Source organism: Podarcis raffonei, chromosome 15, assembly GCF_027172205.1.
Source record: "Podarcis raffonei isolate rPodRaf1 chromosome 15, rPodRaf1.pri, whole genome shotgun sequence".
NCBI classification, from domain to species: Eukaryota; Metazoa; Chordata; class Lepidosauria; order Squamata; family Lacertidae; genus Podarcis; species Podarcis raffonei.
The window spans coordinates 36538409-36559170 of NC_070616.1; the positions used below are offsets into that span (position 1 = coordinate 36538409).

The window sequence follows — 20762 nt, forward strand, 5'->3', positions numbered from 1 at the left end:
ACACTAGGAGACTGAGTGATTTTACCCACCCTATAATGGCTGTCCTTGGAATAAAACCAATGAATGTATCCTTCTGAAATTTGGAGAAATTCGTGCCCCAAGAAAGGGCAGCCTTACCTGCATATTTCATTCAATTCTGCCAAAATATTGAAAAGTTACAGATATTTCTGCTTTTTTAAAAAAAATTAAGTTGCACTTATTTGCCTGTAATTCAGTGGTGTTAATCCACTCTTGAGACTCTACAATACCTTCAAATTTTACCCACTTCTGTGAAAAGGAAGGAAATTTTACAGCCCCATTAAAAAAATTTCCAGAAGTGGAGAGGATGGGGCGATTGAAGCAGACTCTGATGGCCTCTGAGTCAAATCACACAGCACCTCCAACCAAGGTAAGCTGCTTTCCAAAGTGCCAAATTGCAGCCCAAACCAAATCTTGCAGTCAGTGCACATCCTAATATTAATGCACCCAACCACTTTCTTAAAAAGCAGGTTAATCACACATAGTTTTTGTACCCAAGGCAGATACCAACTTCTAGCAATTCATTGTTTTCTGTCCTCCCCCCCTCTTTCTAGTGGTGATTGTGGCACCAGCTCCATCTTACCTGAGCCCCCTAAATGGCCATTGTCTCAGTGAGTGCCCACGCTGCTTGGCTTTAGTTGAAAACTAAACAAGAAAGCCACAAAACACGTAGAGAAGAAACAACTGAGCAAACCAAAACACAGAGACGTCTAAGATTTAGAAAAATCCAGGCGTCTTTTAAATATTCCATAATTTTAATCTTTTCCTCTCTTGGTTGTGGTAGCCAAAAGATCGTACTCATTTTCTGCACTTAAGTATCAAATTTAATCTTCATTGTGATTTAATCTTTAATCTTCATTGGGAGATTGTTTTCCCCACCCTCTTACAGCAACAGTTGTGTAAAGGGGCCTGGGTCTTCTTTATGGCTTGCCAGCTTCTTCTGTTCCTCCAGATGCAAATTGGTTTGATGGCGTGAAGGAGAGAGCCAATGAATCATGGGAAGGATGTGTGATTGTAGCACATGGTTTCTTCCGGCTCACAGGAATTCCCTCAGTTACAAAGTCCAAGCTGGCTATCAGTTCTTCGAAAGTGATGACTAAAGTCCATTTTGTCTGCTGTAGCTGAAGTTGGACTCCTCGATTTGAGTTTCTGTTAGATTAGAGTTTTTGGGCTGTGTCCTTCCTATCTCTTCCAGTGCACAGGCTAGAGAGTCTAAATCGCCATCGTGCTGATGCCTGGCTTCCCACAAGTCCAAAATAACAGCAGATGGGCTGCGCTGGGTAGCAAAGTAAGACAAATTCCTAAATGAGAGAGGCAAAAACAAAGGGGTTAGGGTTCAGGATGATGACTGCCCCCCTCACAGATACTTGGTAGGATTGCTTGCAAAACTCAGGAGATTTCTGGGAAAAGTAGGGAGGAACTTTTGAATCTAACTACTTTTAAGGTTGCAGCCAATGCAGCACTAAGTTAAGTTCTCTTAACTGTTCCACTGCTGAAATGTCTTGTGCCAGGAGAACATTGTTGAACAAGAGAATGCATAAGCAGGTAACTTTGGGTACATTCAGACGTGGGGCTTACTCCAAATGTTTTCCAGGTTATAATGCTAGCATGCCTGTCCCAGTTTTTAATGTTCCTGTTACACGGCATAGAATCATAGAAATGTAGACTTGGAGGGACCACGAGGGTCATCTAGTTCAGGCATGTCCAACAGGTAGATTGTGATCTACCGTTAGATCACTGGACGTCTGCCGTAGATCATTGGTGGGGCTCAAACCCCTGACCTTGAGATTAAAAGTCTCATGCTCTACTGACTGAGCTACCTGTTGCATTATGGAACTGTGAGGGTTTTTTTTAAATCAATAAGCCACATGTCACACTAAATTTCATTCACACCAATGGGTGTGGTATGATGCAACAGTGGACGTCATTGGACATGTCACCATCATTATGTGCATGCCTGTTTCTGTTTCCCCACGATTCAACCATGAAAATAGCAGGAAAGTACAGTATGCCAGAATACCGCCCCAGATTTTGTCCAATAATTTTCCAAGTTAACAGGATTTTCTTTTCTTTTCTGGAAGCAACTAATATAGAAATGAGTACTGAGTTTCTGCTAGACTTCAGAAGTGGCTTTTATGTCATGTGAAAGATCACAGCGAATGCAGAACTGATCAAGTAAGAAAGGGCCAGAGAAACAAAATAAAGTGTCTGGATGCAACTTTAGTTGCACAATAGACTGCACAATACATTGAGTGACGAGTTTCCACTAGCACAATTGTTGTGTTAGATTCATCTGTTCCACAAGACTAAAACTCACATGAGCACTTGCATCAACAGACAGAGAACACTGGATACAATCCACAGGCTGCACATTCCACGAAAATACTCTGCTTCTAAATAATAGGCTTAATATCACGATGGCACACAGGAATAGCAGTGCATTTTTTTGGAAAGGAATGTTTTGGCTAAGTGGTAGCAACACATTGACTTTTTAGAGAGCTGGATAAACAAGGCTGTTTGCATGAACAAAGGTACCTGCATCCCAGTGTAAATAACAAGGACTTCTAAAGCATAATCCATAATTTAGTAACAAATCACCATGGCACAAGCAAATATTGTGAGTTTGTATGCAAGGTTTGGTGTGCTTTGGTATGGAACTTGATTTTTTTTTTTAGTTGCCTTTCTTCATAAGCCATTTTTTTATATATTTTGCTAAAGTGCGCACACAAGATTGATGGGAACGTTCAGGGCATTTATTTGCGCAAGACCTGCTGGAACAAACTGGTTTCTGAATGCATATTATTTTCAGACTGTGCTATTAAGAGACTGTGCCTTTTGACAAATTGACTTGTGTTATTTCCTCTGGGAATAATCATCCAAGTAAAACTAGCAAGCTAGCAAGCATGCATATGCATAGTCATATTTACATACAGCTTATTATACATAATACATCCATGTAAGGCTTTCTGGAATTAAATCTCTGTGGAACTACAATTGCTCAAAGAACTTCTCAGATAGTGACTGAGGTCAGTTCACATAAGTGTGGGTCCACTGCTTCATATCACACTGACTATGTGAAATTTATCACCACAGACTTTTTCATACACTCTTATGTTATCTCATGCATATTACATTTCAGTGGAGGCAGTTCTTGTGTTTAGCTGTGGCTTATCACCACCAAGTGGTGAGATATCTGGGTGTGTCACCAGTGAGATGCCTAGGTGTTGGTGCATGTGTGAATCAGCTCAGGGCCTGGAAGTACCATTTCAACGGTGCTGATCATGAGGTATCTTTGCTAAATCCTAGAAGCAGCACGAAGTAGAAGAGATGGGTTAATATGCTAAATGGAAAATATGAGCCGACTTTTCCTTGCATATGAACATACAGAAACTTAGATGCTAGACATAGTTAGTTTACCAGCTAAAGCCGAGAGGACCAGAGCACTTTGCGAAAAGTCATCCAAACCTTTACCACATAATGCCTGGCAAAATGTCAGATCTAAGCTTCCTGACTAAGTGCTGAGCTGAAATAAGTAAATATTGCTCAGAGTACAGGCTCAGCACTGGATCCCAACCTTCTGCAGAGCTCTTCACCATTCTTCCAAGGTTTGCCTGAACTCATGAGGGCTACAAGTGTGCAGAGGAGAAAGGGCGTACACATGAGTGCCCTGGCTCCTCTCAGACCTCTCTCTGTTAAGGATGATGGTCTGAACAGACTTTCTAACAGGGATAAGTGAAATTTGTCAGTTTTGCTTTCTCTCAGTTTCTCATTTTTTCCAATCTTAAGTTCAGTTTCCCACATCAGTTTGCAATTATTATTTTTTAAGTCCTTATGAATATTTACCAGAAATTTTTTTGAAAATTTATCCTAATATGCACACTTTTGCAAAGCAATGTTCCCCCACCAGGCTTCATTTGTGCATGTTATTTCATGAATACATGCATTTTTGTACATATTACTTGGCTGGAGAACTACATGGCAAAATTCAGAGAAGTGTGAATTTCAAAGGAAGGCTGTGTTTTGGTTTGCATATTGATGTGGAAAGTGTGAATTAGACAGGTTCATCTTGAGATGTAAATTGAATGAAATTTCTCTTTCGTTCCTAGTTTCTATTTGTGCTCAGCTGAGATGGAACCTTCCCTATTGGGATCCCTGACTGCACAAAGGCTTCAAAGTGTGTTCATACTGCAGCCCTCTTCATGTACAAAGGCCCAAGAGGCACCTGCATTCTTGGGAACATTGGGGGATAGACCCACTACTACACATCTTCACTTGTTCAGGCAACTTTTTACCTCAATCAATAAACAAATAACTGTAAGCTTTCTTGCTTTCCACTCAATCCAAGACATTGCTGCATTGCCTCTGGTACAGCAGCTAAAGGTAAAGGGACCCCTGACCATTAGGTCCAGTCGTGACCGACTCTGGGGTTGCAGCGCTCATCTCGCTTTATTGGCCGAGGGAGCCAATACAGCTTCCGGGTCATGTGGCCAGCATGACTAAGCCGCTTCTGGCGAACCAGAGCAGCACACAGAAACATCGTTTACCTTCCCGCCAGAGTGGTACCTATTTATCTACTTGCACTTTGACGTGCTTTCGAACTGCTAGTTTGGCAGGAGCAGGGACCGAGTAACGGGAGCTCACCCCGTCGCGGGGATTCAAACCTCCGACCTTCTGATCGGCAAGTCCTAGGCTCTGTGGTTTAACCCACAGCGCCACCTGCGTCCCTGGTACAGCAGCTACATTGTCCTAATAGTGCTATGTTCTCAAAGTTCAGACTATTGGCTTATTAGAGTAAATTCTTCTGAGCCTAAAATAGGGTTGGACAGACTTCATGTTGGATCTACTTTGGGGTTATTTTTGTTGTTCCTAGAATCACAAGATCTGCCAACCAGAGCTAGGTGCAAAAGCCAGAGTTGGGAATTAGAGAGCAAGGTGTTTCTGAGCTCAATCTGAGCCTAGGAATTTGTTTTCGGCATGAGAGCTGAACTAAGCTCACAGCCCTTTCACACAGAAGACTGCTCTTGGTTAGTTTTCTTCATTTCAGCCATCTAGCCTAGATGGGGAAAGTCGCTATAGTTAAACATCTGAGATACAACCAGTAGATCCTGAGTTAGAATTATGATGCCATGATACATGTTGTTTGGCCCTCAGTCTCTGCTCCCCATCTGCAATTAAGAGGAAGCTAATAATACCAGCTTTACTGGGTTGTTGCAAGGATTCTAGAAATAATGCTAGTGTGATCTTTTAATGATTGATAGGGCTCTATACATGCCACATTCAGCCCTGTGCCCACCCTCACCTACAAACATCAGATACGGCTATAACAGGGGTTGTCAGAGTGACACCTGTAGGCACCAGTGTGCTGCCCCCTTCCCCACACGTAGCTCTTATGGTGCCCATGAAAAGTCTCAGTAAAATCCCCTTCAAAAACCCATAGTTCCTATGGTTCCCTGGGGAGAGGGATTGATTGGTAAACAACCCAGGGAACCATAGCTCTGTGAAGGGAACAGGGGTCTCCTAACAACTCTCAGCTCCCAGAATTCATTGGGAGAAAGCCATGACTGTTCAAAGTGGCATAATAGTTTGGGTATCACTGAGATTGCCATTCCAGATTGCAAAATATAAAATGCAAAAACTAGTGACTTGCCTAAGAGAAACAACATTCCTTCCCCCAAAATCTTTCCAGTCCTTCAGTTCCAGGATGACCATAGCCATGGACCACAAAAAACAAAGTGTCTTAAAAAACAAACCATGAACAGCTTGAATGGGCACCTATGTACTGTATTTTTCACTCTATATGACACAGCAGACCACAAGACGCACCTAGTTTTTGGAGGAGGAAAACAAGAAGAAAAATATTCTGAATCTCAGAAGCCAGAACAGCAAGAGGGATCGCTGCGCAGTGAAAGCAGCAATCCCTCTTGCTGTTCCGGCTTCTGGGATAGCTGCGCAGCCTGCATTCACTTCATAAGACGCACACACATTTCCCCTTACTTTTTAGGAGGGAAAAAGTGAGTTTTATAGAGCAAAAAATACAGTATGTGCAAGCACACCAGCAGTAGGTACTCTATAGCAATCCAGATGATGCTAGACTCCAGCTAGGGATGAAGGGGAATTCATTGGGTTCAGATTTTAATGTGCACCTACCTAATTCACACTTCTCCAACCAATAAACAAAACAAACCACAACTGTCCTTCAAGAGTCACATGTCTCTGAATTCAGTGGTGTGGTTCTCCAACCAGAAAAATGTGTGAACAAAAATGCATATATTAATGAAGAATAACATGCAAAGCCTATGAAAAAAATTCCTTGCCAAAATGTGTACATTGAACAAAATTCCATATATTTGAAAGATACATGAGCATGAAAACACACACCTTTTTTGTACAGACTTTAAAAATAAATAAATGGCAAATCAATGCAAAAATGGGGTGGAATTATCTTAAGGTTAGTGAAATTAGAAACTGAAATTGACATCTGTGTTCCTCTCTAACAGCAGGCTGCACTGCCCAGAGTCAGAACTGATGGGAGCTGAAGGCCAACAATATATGGAAGGCCACAGGTTGGACATCCCTGAAATACACAATGCAGAGGAATTATCTGCAGTGCAATGAGATGGAGGACCTGAAGCTCCCACAGTTTCTCTGGTGATTTCTAGTGCTGCGTCATTTACGGTCACGGTAGACAATGTTAATATACTGCTCACGTGTGCAGTCTCTCTGCCAGAAATGCAACCAAGTAGTCCCTTTCCAGTCTTTTCATTAATAATAGATAGCTGAACAATGTTCCTAGCAAGGAAACACAAGGAACTCAACGACAACAAACCCCCAGAAAAAAAAAGACAGCCAGCCAGCCAGCTCAGCCACCTGCACTCGCTTGTTCTAAAAACCACATATCTTGGTTCAAAATCCATACAAAACAGACTGCAGGCTGGATAGTTGTTCCAAACATCCAGAAAGCATCCAGCTCCAATTTGCCTCTGGTGCCTTGTTCCTTCCTTCCATGAGCAATTAGTGTAGCCAATAGAAAACACACATGCTTCAGTTCCAGAAGGCACAGCTAGTTCCAAACAAGTCTAACAAATGCCCAGGATAGGAGCTTGGGAAGAGATCCACTTGTTTAAAAAGGTACAGAATTTGGCTTGCCTGTTAATGAGATTCTCTTCTCCCTTTTCTTTGTGAAAAGAAAGAAGTACAAGCGTTCAGCTTCTTCAACGGCTCAACCTTTTTAAAGTTTTAAATTCAGAATAGCAAGTTGGGTTCTGTGGGTTGGACCCAGTCCCATTCAGAGTAGAAGTTAAAAGGACACGACTCAGTTGGGTTCATGCATTTCAATGTGTCTACTCTGAGCAGGACTGACATTGGATTCAGCTCTGCACCCACTTGTTTCCCAGGTCTGCTGATTAAAAAGATAAAAATACAATTCCTTTTAAATTTTGCCTTCAGGGAAGACATCATTCCCAAACTGATGAGCTGTTGAGTGCTAATGGAAATAGACCTGCAATGGGGCTACTGAGAAAGTCGAAGGTATATCACCATGCTGGCATCTTCACAACAAATACAACTAAGCCCCCAATAAGGGCTGGACTTTCTCGACAGCCACTGCGGACAAGACCCTTCAACAGCAGTCCTCTTGCTAAGAGGCGAGGATGCCCTGTAGTGTTTTGTTGCAGGTCCCACTCATCACTAATCCAGGTAATCTCTCCCCTACTGAAATTGTGCCACTTGGCTGTTTTAGATTCAAACAAGAGCGCCAGCAGTATCCAAGCAAAGGCACCTACTTCCATAGGCAAACAAGTCTTCTTGGAAGTTTGTGTGCAGGATCAAGACAAGCAAAACCCTACAGACATCCTGGGAGCCTCCCCTTTCCCCTGCCCTAAGTCACAGAATGTAGCTTGGTGGCAGGACCCAGCTACAGCAGTTAGTTTTCTTGCCAGAGACAACGGCTACAGATCCAAGAATCCCCAGTGGCAAACTTATGCTACTGCGCATCATTCCCACCAAGGAGAAGGCACAAGGTCAGTGTATGCTGCCATCATCTTCATCTGCCACATGGGCGGGAAAGGTATCAATTTGGACGAAAACTATTATTGTGGATGGGTTGTACAGGTTAATTGATACTATTGCCGTTATTTATGGGACGCGGGTGGCACTGTGGTCTAAACCACAGAGCCTAGGGCTTGCCAATCAGAGGTTCAAATCCCCGTGACAGGGTGAGCTCCCGTTGCTCGGTCCCTGCTCCTGCCAGCCTAGCAGTTCGAAAGCATGTCAAAGTGCAAGTAGAAAAATAGGTACCGCTCTGGCAGGAAGGTAAATGGCGTTTCCGTGTACTGCTCTGGTTTGCCAGAAGCGGGTTAGTCATGCTGGCCACATGATCCGGAAGCTGTACATTGGCTCCCTCGGCCAGTAAAGCGAGATGAGCGCCGCAACCCCAGAGTCATCCGTGACTGGACCTAACGGTCAGGGGTCCCTTTACCTTTACCTTTAATTATTATTTAGATACACATTCAAGACCCTTCCAAACCACCTTGCACAGAAGCATATATTTTCATCCAATTCTTTTTAATAAAATCAAGAAAGGAATGGGGAGGGCACGGGTCGACTGGCTAGAATAGTTGAGGCTATTCTTGCTGATGCAATCATGAGAATCAGTTTTGTTGGGCATCAACTGCGGCCCACATTTCAGCCCCCACTGGCTGCGCTGCTCTTCTTCTTGCCATTGCCCTCCGTTCAGTCCTTACGTCGCCGAGGAAGAGAACCGTCAAGCAATGGGAGTGAACAAAAAGAGCAGCTGCTTCTATTGCTTTCTCACTCATTGGCAGTGATGTGTTTCTAGAAAAAGAGGCGTCAGAACTCACCATGAATGCCTCCCTTGTTCTCTTATGATGGCAACGGCACCCATGGGAGATTGGGTGGCATTGCCATTGGAGATGCTGGAACTGACTTCTGGCTGAAAACAGCCCTGCTCATCAGCCCATTCTTTTTAGGCTGTAGTGGGGATTGGAACCGAAGAGAGTGTGAGAGAAAGTGGACTACTGCAGGAAGGAGGAAGGAGGCAGGTAAAACTTGGAGCTTTGCAGAAAGAGAATAGGAGGCTGCCTCACACTGAGTCAGACAATGGCCAGTTTAGCTCAGTATTGCTGCATCAGCCTTCCCATGTTGTAGTCTAACGACACCTAGGACCAAAGGTTGGGGAAGGAGTTTTTGCAAGTCCTCTCTGGAGGTGTCAGGGATTGGATCTGGATACTTCTGCACAGAAAGCATGGGCTCTATCGCTGAGCAATGGCCTTTCCACAAATCACACTATATGTTCATTTTTTAAGAAAAGCCTTACAAATTCAGGTAAGTTAAGATGATTATCATCAGGTGTGGCAGAATATTGCAATGCAATATCGACACTCTTATAAATTCTACTCTGCCACATTTAATTTGCACATTATTTGTTTTACAGCATTTTGGACACCCATTGTTATTGTTTGTAAAGTGGTTTACAATATAAATCTATACACGATATAGGTTTTACCTAATAACAACAACAGCCAGAACCTTCATACCCAACCACACTTAAAAACAATCATTGAATTATACTCTCATATGTAATGAATCAACACATACAATAATAAATAACAAAATATGCAATGTACTGTACAACTCAGTACTGTTGAATTGACACTCAGCCTTTTTCAAGCAAATGTGTAATTAACTTCTGCTTTCTTGAGAAAAAATTTATTTTCTATCGAGTTCCAATTAACTGTAACCAGGATGAAAAATTTGGCATTCATTTACAATATAAAGATGTAACCTCATAAAAATGTAATGAATGAAAACCTAAGATTTTGTTTCCTTTTCTTTCTTTCTTTTCAAAAAGAACCCAAACACATAAAGGGGATTATCTCAAACTTAAAGCAACCGTTTTGTCAAGCAGCAGCCTCGAAATCTTCTAGGAACAGGTGTTGGTATGCTTCTGAAAGGAAGCAAATGATGGCATAAGGCAAACCTTTCGGAGGTGGAAATTCCTGAAAGGCGCTGGTGGATCATAGAATCATAGAGTCGTAAGGGACCCAGGGGTCATCTAGTTCAACCCCTTGCAGTGCAGGAATTTCAGCTAAAGTATCCATGACAGATGGCCATCCAACCTCTGCTTAAAATCCTCCAAGGAAGTATCTTGCAGGCCCTACACTGGGAACAGTGTCCTGATGATAATTTAAAATGTTACAGCTTTCAAGATATTGGGAAATGTCTGAATTGCGGGTTGATGTGCAAATATAACAACAGTGACTGAGAACATTAAAGAAGGCAGGGAGCAGGGAATGTCGCAGCACACTGCTTCAATAACAGCAATGGACTGGTTGCCATTCAGAACTGCATTGGATTACCTGTTGATGCTGTTTTTCTGTGCTAACATCTGCCAGTCTTTGCCTTTGGTGCTGGGTGTGTCAAAAGTTGCGCATATCCTTTGCCTGATGGAGTAGGGAATCTTGAAGGCTTGCGGACCCATCTGAGCAGGAAAGTTACTGTCATCATGTGCAAAGAATGCGATGGTTTCCTTTTCATTCTACGCACAAAAACAAAACCGTTGTTGAGTTGAGCTCTCTCACTAGTCTAGCTTGTTCAGCTCACTGGAAAGGGTTGTTGCTTGCTTTCTAATGCCATTAAACAAGAGTTATATTTGCTAAAGAAAAATCACAGGCATTACACTCATTGTACTGGGCTCTGGGTAGAGTCACAGCAGTGCTGAGAAATCTGAAAATGTATTACATTCACTACAACTAAGTAGAAATGCCAGCAAAATTGAGGGAGGTGATTTGGGTGGTTTTCAGGAATGGCTGACCTTGACCAACAACAGCACTTCGAACAATCTCAAGAGCTGCCATTTAAGGAAAAGAAAATACACACTCTCAGAGATCTCCTTAGCATGATTCTATATGATGGCATTGTTCTATCGTGCGATGATATCTGGGTAGGAAAAGAAAGTGGCCACCAGATGGGGGGAAAGCCTGTTGCTGGAAGCACAATTGGTTGGGATATAAGAAAGGGCAGATTGGTGGCTGCACCCAGGTTATGGAATATATTGCCTTCCCTTCCTATTAGTTTTTATCACTTGGTGAAATTTTTCCTGTTCTGGCAAGCTTTTGCCATGCTGAGCAGATAATGTTTCAGTAAAACAGTAATCTAAACGCATATTTTTGAAAAGGAAACAGGAATTTGGGGGATTTAAACACAAAAATGGGGTCTGCTGTTATTTGTCAGAAAGACCGTGGACAAAAAGGTGAGTTGAATTTTTGTTATACTACAGCTTTTGCTTTTATATTGTGCTCTGCTTAGATGTTTAAAATATTAAGCAATTTATAGGTGCTGATCATCATAATAATAATAGTGCCATGCCAAAATATAGTACTGTTGCTTCCTCACTTGAGTTTCATTTGGCAAAAAAAGAGGAACAACAGCTTAGCAAACAAGGCATGACATAAGGGTAAAGATGTTTACAGCGTACTTTTCTTACAAGGAATTAGAAGACACTGTGTTTAAATACCGTAGATATTTAAATGTTTTTGAAAGTTAGCAACTGATTTTTTTTAGACACTGCCAATCGCATGACTTGTGAAGATGTGTACTTGTGTGTAGTTGTTACATATTTATAACGGGTTGAATTCAGACTGATTCAGTTGCACTTAATTCTCATTGAAATCAGTGGAACAAGTTAGTCATAACGATTTCAGTGCAACTGATTTAGTCTAGATCCAGCCCACAAAAAAATATTATAATGAAATGTTTTTAGAACGTTGGATTATTTTGATTGTTGTTAGCCGCCCTGAGCCCGGCTTCGGCTGGGGAGGGCGGGATATAAATAAAATTTATTATTATTATTATTATTATTATTATTATTATTATTATTATTAGTTTTACTCATCAGATTTAAGGAGAAATCCAGATGTAATTTAAAAAGAAAAAGTATGGCCTTGCATTTTGCTAAGGACATCATCATGTGGACAATGTAAATTATGTCCAGATTTGAGGAGCACTGAGGCGATAATAAACTCCATTCGGAAAGCACTGAGACCCCCGGGTATAGGGTGGTATATAAATTATATTATTATTATTATTATTATTATTATTATTATTATTATTATTATTATTAATAAACAGGATATGCCTCTAGCCTGGGACTTCTGGGTGCTGGCATGATGTAAATACTTCAGGCGAATGGTGCTACAAGCCTTTCCGTATAACATTTATGGCACATCACAAGAGACATCCATGCAAAGTAATAGGAGTGCTGTAGGTTCGTCCTATTTTCTAATTGTTTTTAATTAAATATGCAGCAGATTTGGAGCTCTGCACTTTGAAGATAAGCTGCTGCTACCTGGCTTGTAAAAACACAAGCAATAATATGTGGAAGCAATGAGCCTGTTGTTGAATGAACTGTTGAACATGCAAAGGAGGAAGCCAGAATGCATGGAGTGAGCCCTGCTCCCTCAGTGAATTTTTGTGCACTGGGCACAGTCTCCTGTCAATGCTGGATTGATGTGAACATGAAACAGACATTTAGTGGTGCTATCAGTGTTAGTATGAGAGAGACAAGGAAGACAAATTGTAAGGTTTCCAACATGGGGACACTAATACAGTGGTACCTCGGGTTACATACACTTCAGGTTACATACCCTTCAGGTTACAGACTCTGCTATTTTTTTTTTAAATAATATTTATTCAAGATTTTAAAAGTTACAATAAGAAGAAAGAAAAAAGAAAGAAATTTTTAAAAAGACAGAAAAAAATACAAACATTTAAAAAAGGAAAAAGAAACAAATCAAACCTTTACATAACTTTCTTCCTTTACTTATTTCCTTGACCTCCTCACACCTCCCATTTTTGTATTCTAATTTAAATTGTTGTTTCAGCAAATCCTTCCTACCTAATTTTTATCTTAATGATTTGTTTTAAAATACTGTAACTTTACGTTCTCTCTTTCATCAATTCATTTTTACAATCCTTTATGTCTTTTTACCAATACCACATAAATCCTTAATTTTACAATATTTTTAAAAGCCACTTTTACTTTTACTTTATCCAATCTTTACTCTCATCCAAACCTAAATATCAATACTTATTCTTAAGACATTTCCCTAAGGTCGGAAAAAAAAATTCCCTTCCACGAATTTCCCAACTCTTATAAAAATAAAACAAAAAAACAACTTATATTATATACACTTTGAGTTCCCAATTTTCATTCCACCCATACCCCCTTCCCGGTTTCAGTCCCCAGCATAAATCCATCAATCTCAAAAAACCATCAACCCGGAGATCTCAAATCCGAGGCTCTTAAATCTCTCTCATAACTCCTCTGCCAGTCTTTTTGATAGGCGCTGTGGGTAAAAGCCTCAGCACCTAGGGCTTGCCGGTCGAAAGGTCGGCGGTTCGAATCCCCGCGGCGGGGTGCGCTCCCGTTGCTCGGTCCCAGCGCCTGCCAACCTAGCAGTTCGAAAGCACCCCCAAGTGCAAGTAGATAAATAGGGACCGCTTACCAGTGGGAAGGTAAACGGCGTTTCCGTGTGCTGCGCTGGCTCGCCAGATGCAGCTTTGTCACGCTGGCCACGTGACCCGGAAGTATCTCCGGACAGCGCTGGCCCCTGGCCTCTTAAGTGAGATGGGCGCACAACCCCAGAGTCTGTCAAGACTGGCCCGTACGGGCAGGGGTACCTTTACCTTTACCTTTAATATTGAAAACCAAATCTCGGGGAGGCTCCAACCCAACAGCATCCACATTCCTTCCAGCCAAACCTCCGTACTTGAAGGTAAGGCCTATAGGATATTCCAAACCTTGTTTCATTCTCCTTTCAAATCCAAATGTCCCCATAGCTCCAACTTCCACCTGAATCAGATTTATAATCCAAGGGTCATCTGATCTCCACATAAGGAGATCTCTCCATCTTTCACTTTCCAATTCAGACCAGGCTTCCATCTTCGAAAATTTATTTCTCCTTGTTACCATCATGTCAGGCCTCAAATTGCAGCTCGCCTTTCGCATCTGCAGGGTTACAGCTCCCCCTTTCTTCTCTTCAAAGACAACATTATTCTCCTTCTCAGATTTCCGTTTGTTCAGTTAAATAAAATTCCTGTGCCGAGTTCTTATCAAGTTCATTACTGGTACTCACTCTTGTGTTCAAAGTTGTAACATTTGTAGTCAAAACACCTATTTGACCTTGCAACTTTCCCAAGAGAAAAAATGTCCTAGTCAGTTCAAACTGGATTTCCTTTCCGACTGCCATTCTTAAGCGTATCAAGGTAAAAAAAAAACAGTTTCTCAGCTGGTTCTTAATGCAATGTCCCAAAGCTCCCTCTAGGGGGATTTAAGTTTCTTTTTACTCCTCTCAGCACAGACCCAAAAGTCCCATACGTTAGATTGTAACAGTCCTTCCTTCTTTTTAAACATAAGCTTGTAGCAAATGTAGACAATAGAAACAAGGTCCTCTTATTATATATTGACAGCTAGCTTGACAGCTGTCAAATTGTTCAATTCCTCATCAACGGGCTCTCACGGACCACTCCCGGGTCCGGGGGGGGGGGGGGGTTGGCACATCAATTCCCATTTAGTTCTTCTCCTGCAGGCTCCCCTGCTTCCAAATAAAATTTCTTATAGTCTCAATCAGTAGAATTAAAGTCTTTTGCAGAAAAAAAAAAAAACTCTCCACGACCTTAGTTGGAGGTTCTTTGCTTTAGATTATTTACAGAAAGGGGAGGCAGACTTCCTGTTTGGACCTTCCCCGATCAGTGCCGAATTTAAAAATATTTTAAAAATCCAATTTCCGTACTACTCACGGGTTGTTGTTTGAAATCCGAATGTCCACAGAAAAAAGTCAGCGCTCTCCGACAACGGCTGTGCGGCTTCACTCCGCAAAAATAGCAATCGATTCGAACACCGCACCACTCACCCCGCGTCACTTCGGAACCCCCCAAAAAGGGTTTCCCTGTGAGTAGGGGGGCGCTCTTGGTGTGAGCCGAATCCCACGTTCCCAGGCTTCCTCCGCCTGGGATTTTTAGAGGGTCTCCGCCTTCGCCGCGGCGGCAAGACCCGATTTTAGCGGAGCGGGTTCCTCTGAATCAGAGGAATTCTGCCATTGCCGATGGCGCTGACCCGGAAGTCCCCCAGCCTCTGCTAACCCAGAAATAGTGCTTTGCTTCAGGATGAGAACAGAAATCGTTCTCCGGCGGTGCAGCAGCAGCAGGAGGCCCCATTAGCTAAAGTGGTGCTTCAGGTTAAGAACAGTTTCAGGTTAAGAATGAACCTCCAGAACGAATTAAGTTCTTAACCTGAGGTACCACTGTATATATTTTAACCAATTCATATGTTTTCATGTTGGATGGATTATTTTGCAATGAATTTAAAATGTTAAAACATCTATGATATCAAAATGAATTATTTATCTAATTGGCTATGTGCTGCGGATAACACACAATGACTACCTAGCAATGTTTTTCTTGTATCTCTGCTGTATTTTGCTTTCGAAATTGTTTTTGCAGGTCTTTGTGTGTGGTTATGATCATGTTTTGAAATGAATTGGCATTAAGACTATGGGTCTTATCCTAGTCCTCTTCAGAGTGGACCTGTTGAAGTTAATGGATGGGATTAATTTAGGGACATGAATTGCAATGGGTCTACTTTGAGCAGAACTTAGTTGGAAACCACCCTATTATTCCAATGATGTACTGGATTGTTTTTCTTGCTGCTGCGTTGTGAGTCTCTTTGAACCCACTTATGTGGAAAAGCAGTGTGCATGTGGAAATAGTAAATAAATAAACAAAAATGTGGGAACCCTACGTACTGAGCTAGATGGGCCAATAGTCTGACTCAGCAGAAGACAGCTTCCTATGTTCCTATGAGTAAGGTAGACACCTTCGGGCTAATGCCAATCACAGTGTGATTGATGCATGCAGGGTGGTCAAGTGGGCAAGGCTCACTTCCTATTTTTCTACGTGTCCCATTGCACTTTCAAACTGGATGCCTAAAGAAAGTTTTTTGTATTTCCATCATCTAGAAGCTGGGATCGTTCATAATAATAATAATAATTTATTATTGATACCCTGCCCATCTGGCTGGGTCTCCCCAGCCACCCTGGGCGGCTTCCAACAAAGTATTAAAATACAGTGGTCTGTTAAACATTCAGTCAGTAAAGCGTGTGACTCTTAATCTCAGGGTTGTGGATCTGAGCCCTTTGTTGGGCAAAGGATTCCTGCATTGCAGTGGGCTGGATTAGATGACCCTCGTGGTCCCTTCCAACTCTATGGTCATGTGATCTTTTACGTTTGCATCCAGGGGCAAAGTTTGCAACCAGGAGCATCTACTTCCGGGTTAGCGGAGCTCGTAACCTGAACCATTTGTAACCAGAAGCGTTAACCAGAGGTACCACTGTACAGTACATTGTTTATTGCTTTCATTTTATGGATCAATGGTCTCGTAAGTTAGTAAAATTCATGTTAAATTGCTGTTTTAGGGGTTGTTTTTAAAAGTCTGGAATGGATTAATCCGTTTCGCATTACTTCCTAAGGGAAAGCGTGCCTTGGTTTTGGAATGCTTTGGTTTTGGAACAGACTTCCGGAATGGATTAAGTTTGAGAACCAAGTTGCCACTTTAATTATAATGATGACCTATATCCTGACCTACACATTAGTCCAGGAAGTGAGGACCAGGTCAGTTCATATCAGCAGGGGGAGGCTCTGTTGATGCTGACCTGCCACAGGACCTTTTTGGTGACTGCTTCTTGTTTGTGGACTCCCCGCCCTGGTGATGAGCTGCATCTGCCTCCCTTACATTCAGAAACAATTGGAGAGGGAGACCATTCCCCTTCACCCAGGCATTTGATGGCTGAAGGATACTGCTCCCAGCAACCTTCTCATTATTGGATTTGAGAATATATGGCTGTTTTTAGATGTTATAAATTTTTCTAAGGGTTTTTTTTGTTTTATTTCTATTTTTTATTTTATTTTATTTTATTTGTGTTGTTTTATTGCCTTGTTGTTTGCCACCCTGAGCTCCTTTGAGAAGAAGCGATGCAAATGTAATGGTTGGAAGGATAAATGATCACCATCAGCAAAGATCAACAAGTTTCCTCAAGCATCCTTATTCATTCTGGTGAATTTCCTTAGTTCAGTTCGGACCACTTTTAATCAGCATTAAGAATGAATGCTCACCTTCCCTCTACAAGCATCATTTCTGCGGTTTCTACACACAGAGAAGATATAATGTGTGAAAGTAGGGAATGGGTGATGGGAACTCGCCTCGAGAATTGATGTCTGGATCTGCAGGATTTGTTCATGGCCCTTGACTTGTCTGACACAGATTTTGCACGAGAGCTGAGTGGTGGCAGGAGTGTAGCGCTCCAGTGAAAAGGCACAGTGGAGTGGCTGCTGGTTACTGCGCCACACGCGAGAGAAAGGAACTTCCTAGGGAGAAAAAGGAGAAGGGTCATCAGTTGACAAGGTAAGAAACCAAAGCACACAACAACAAAAGCCATAGGAACATAGGAACTGCCATTCGTCCACTTAGTTCAGTGTTGTCCACACTGGCTGGTAGCATTTATCTTGGGTTTCAGGCAGGAGCTTTCCCCAGGGGACACCAGGACTTGAACCTGAGATCTTCTTTGTGCAAGGAAGAAAGCTCTACCACCAAACTATATTCCAGGGGTCTGCAAGGCTTACTGGGCATGGGCTGGATCACTCCCGTGGAGATCCTCCGTGGGCTGGACCGGTGCAGCGCGACGCCAGAAATTGCATCTGTGCATGTCCGCGATGCCAGAAATTGCTTCTGCGCATGCCCAGATGCCGAAAATTGTGCCTGCGCAGAAGCAATTTTTGGTGTGTGGGCATGTGTAGAAACAATTTCTGGTGCCACGGGCATGCGCAGACGCGATTTCCGGCATCTGGGCATGTGCAGAAGTGATTTCCGGAGCCACAGAAGAGAGTCCCCATGCCATGCTTTGACGGTTTAGTGCAGCGTGCAGGGACTCGCAGCTCAGTTGGGGAGCAGCTTGTGGGTCGGTTAAATGGCCTCTGTGGGCCTCTTCCGGCCCATGGGTCACAGGCTGGGGACCCCTGGCAAGGACTGTACACACACCAGTTGAGGGTTCATGCAATTGATCTTGTAAGTCAGCTCCAAGCCACGCCATCATAAGCTTTTAGGTGCTACAAGATTCTCTGGTTTGAGATTTCAGAGCATAAACAGCAGCTGACCCGAGTCTGAGAATTGTACCTGTGGGGCAGCTTAGGTGGAGAGACAGCAAATTGGCCCTAGATCACCCATGTGATGAGTGGAGATTTGAACCCAGCTCTCCATCGTTTAGCTGCCCCTCCTCCACTTGCTCTGATGGAGACACTTCCAACTAATTTCCAACTTTCCAGTCTTAAAATCTTCGTAGGGCTTTACTTGCCTCTAGTGCTGACCAAGGCTGAGTTTAGCCAGAAGCTGGAACCATCTTAATATTGATGTAATTAATAGCAAACTTCATGAGCAGGCCGTGCCAATTTATAGTGACTGCTGAACTAGCAGATTATTATGCTGTTATAACGGCTTTTAAAGCAGCCCCACAGCAGCGGAACAGCATCAACAGAACTGTGTTGGAGAAGTGAGTTTTGGTTTACAGGGATTGTATAAGGTGACTAGAGCAAATCTGGTTCAACTTTAGCCATAGCAGATCAGAACTCTGTACTGTTTTATAAACCAACTAGGTGACTACATGATTTATTTATTTTTTAAGAATTGCTTGGGATGGCCAATTTCAGTTTTTCTCAATTTCTCTTTTTTCAGATCTTCAGTTCTCCACATTTCTGTATCAGTTTGCATAAAAAAGACACTCTGATGAAAAGACACCAGCCTTTAAATGCACATCCTTCTGAACATGCATTTTTCCAAACAATTTCTCCTAATATTCTTGCATGTTATTTCACTAATACAGGCATTTTTATCCACACTTTCCCATAATGCTAACATTTTTGGACACAATATTTGGCCAGAGAACTACCTTCACAAAAAATTGGAGAAGTGAGATGCAAAGGGATTGTTATATTTTGCTTTGTATATCACCTCTGGATGTGTGAACTCTGTAGGTCTGCATTAACATGTGACCCAAATAGAATTTCTTCCCCATCCTTAGGCTGTGTAACTCACAACTAGCTTGGCATCAATTCATGCATGCCCCCTATAAAATATTTTTCAGTTTCGAAGATTGCCTTCAACAAAAGTCCCAGAGGAAAACTGGGAAACACATCTTTTGGGGCAGCAATCTCGTGCAAGAGCTTAGCCTCCCAAATAATTGAAGAATATGAGATTGATCAATCAATCAATCAATCAATGGGAAGCAGATAAAGGGAGGAGGGAGGGAGACATACAGACACACACAGGGAGAGATTGAGAGCAGAAACAAAAACTGCAACTCTGTCTCAGATTCCTTCCAGTTTGCTAGGGGTTCAGGAGTAGTCAACCTTTTTATACCTACCGCCCACTAATGCATCTTTCTTGATGGTAAGATTTCCTTACCGCCCACCAGTGCTCGATGGAAGGAGGATTCAGCTTGTGCCGTAGAACCCTCTACCGCCTACCTAGAATCCTGAAATGCCCACTAGTGGGCAGTAGGGTCCAGGTTGACAACCCCTCGGTTATACAAAGTGATAAACTAAAGCACTATATTTAGAACCAGACTCAGTGAGTGGAAGAGACACCAACGGTAATAAAGTAAACAATAGAAACTATCTATATCTGTATCTATATATCTACACACACACCACACACACACACACATACACAGGCACAGCAACTGTAATTAGGTTTATTCTTTATTCCAGAGAAATTATCTTCCCCTTTCATAGGGGAGTAGAGGAAGAGAGTGGGTGGGTACGAGAAAGAGACTGTCACTGAGCTGCAAATAATTTTGAAGAAAATGAACAGGCTAGAACAAAGCACAACAACAGTGATGAGTGTGAAAAGGATGCTGGGGAAACCTCAGGTTTTATCCGCCATTATACTGAGGCTCACAACAGTTGCTGGCAACCATCCTCTAGCTGAAGCCAGACCCTTAATCTGCCAAGATACAAGCCATGGTTGAACAAGCAGGCCCCCTTTGCATTTGTAAAGCGACTGCAGAATTTTTATATGCTTGCTCTTTTTCCCAATCCATTCCCTGCCTCCATCACAAGTATGGCCACGCTGCCTTGTTGCAAACCAGGTGTGTGTGTGTGCTCCAGTCATTGCCTTGAGCCAGTTACCCTGCCCTCCTGAGCAAAAGACCACAGAGCATGTAGTTTTGCATGCAGAAGGTCCCAGATTCAACCTCTGGCATTTCCAGGGTAGGTTTGGGAAAGATTTCTGTCTGAAACTCTCAGTGCCCACTGTCAATAAGTAGACTGTACTGAGCTAGAAGAGCCAGTGATCTGGCTCTGTCTAAGACAGCTTCCTCTACTCCTATGAATAAGTCCATCCTGCAGAAAGGGAAGGAGACAGATGAAGAAGCCTGATCCAGCTTGATTGTCGGCCATAAGCCACCCTTGGGAGGGATCTCAGGAAAAGGAGAGAGGCAGGCTAAAAGGAAAACATCCAAAGCTTGCTTCTGTTCCAACCTTGTGGGAAGGATTCTAATCACTTGCTATAAGTTTATATTGATTTTTGTTGTTAAAAATGTGTGTTGTTGACCTTACTGTTGCTACATTACCAGCTGGGCTGCTGTACAGTCATAACTTGGGTTACAGATGCTTCAGGT

General features: G+C 42.5%; 1 protein-coding gene across 6 annotated transcripts in view; it reads right to left on the minus strand.

Annotated features, from left to right (window-relative positions):
- Positions 1 to 754: 754 nt before the first annotated feature.
- The window catches only part of UNC5D (unc-5 netrin receptor D), a 406442-nt gene continuing 386434 nt past the window's right edge, over positions 755 to 20762 (minus strand). For all 6 annotated transcript variants that reach the window (XM_053367889.1, XM_053367891.1, XM_053367890.1 and 3 more), the window contains 3 exons: positions 17293 to 17457; positions 10395 to 10573; positions 755 to 1319 (listed from right to left, as the gene is read on the minus strand). In XM_053367889.1, the coding sequence (XP_053223864.1) occupies positions 1115 to 1319; positions 10395 to 10573; positions 17293 to 17457 (549 nt within the window). In that variant the 3' untranslated portion in view covers positions 755 to 1114. The remainder of the gene's footprint in view (positions 1320 to 10394; positions 10574 to 17292; positions 17458 to 20762) is intronic.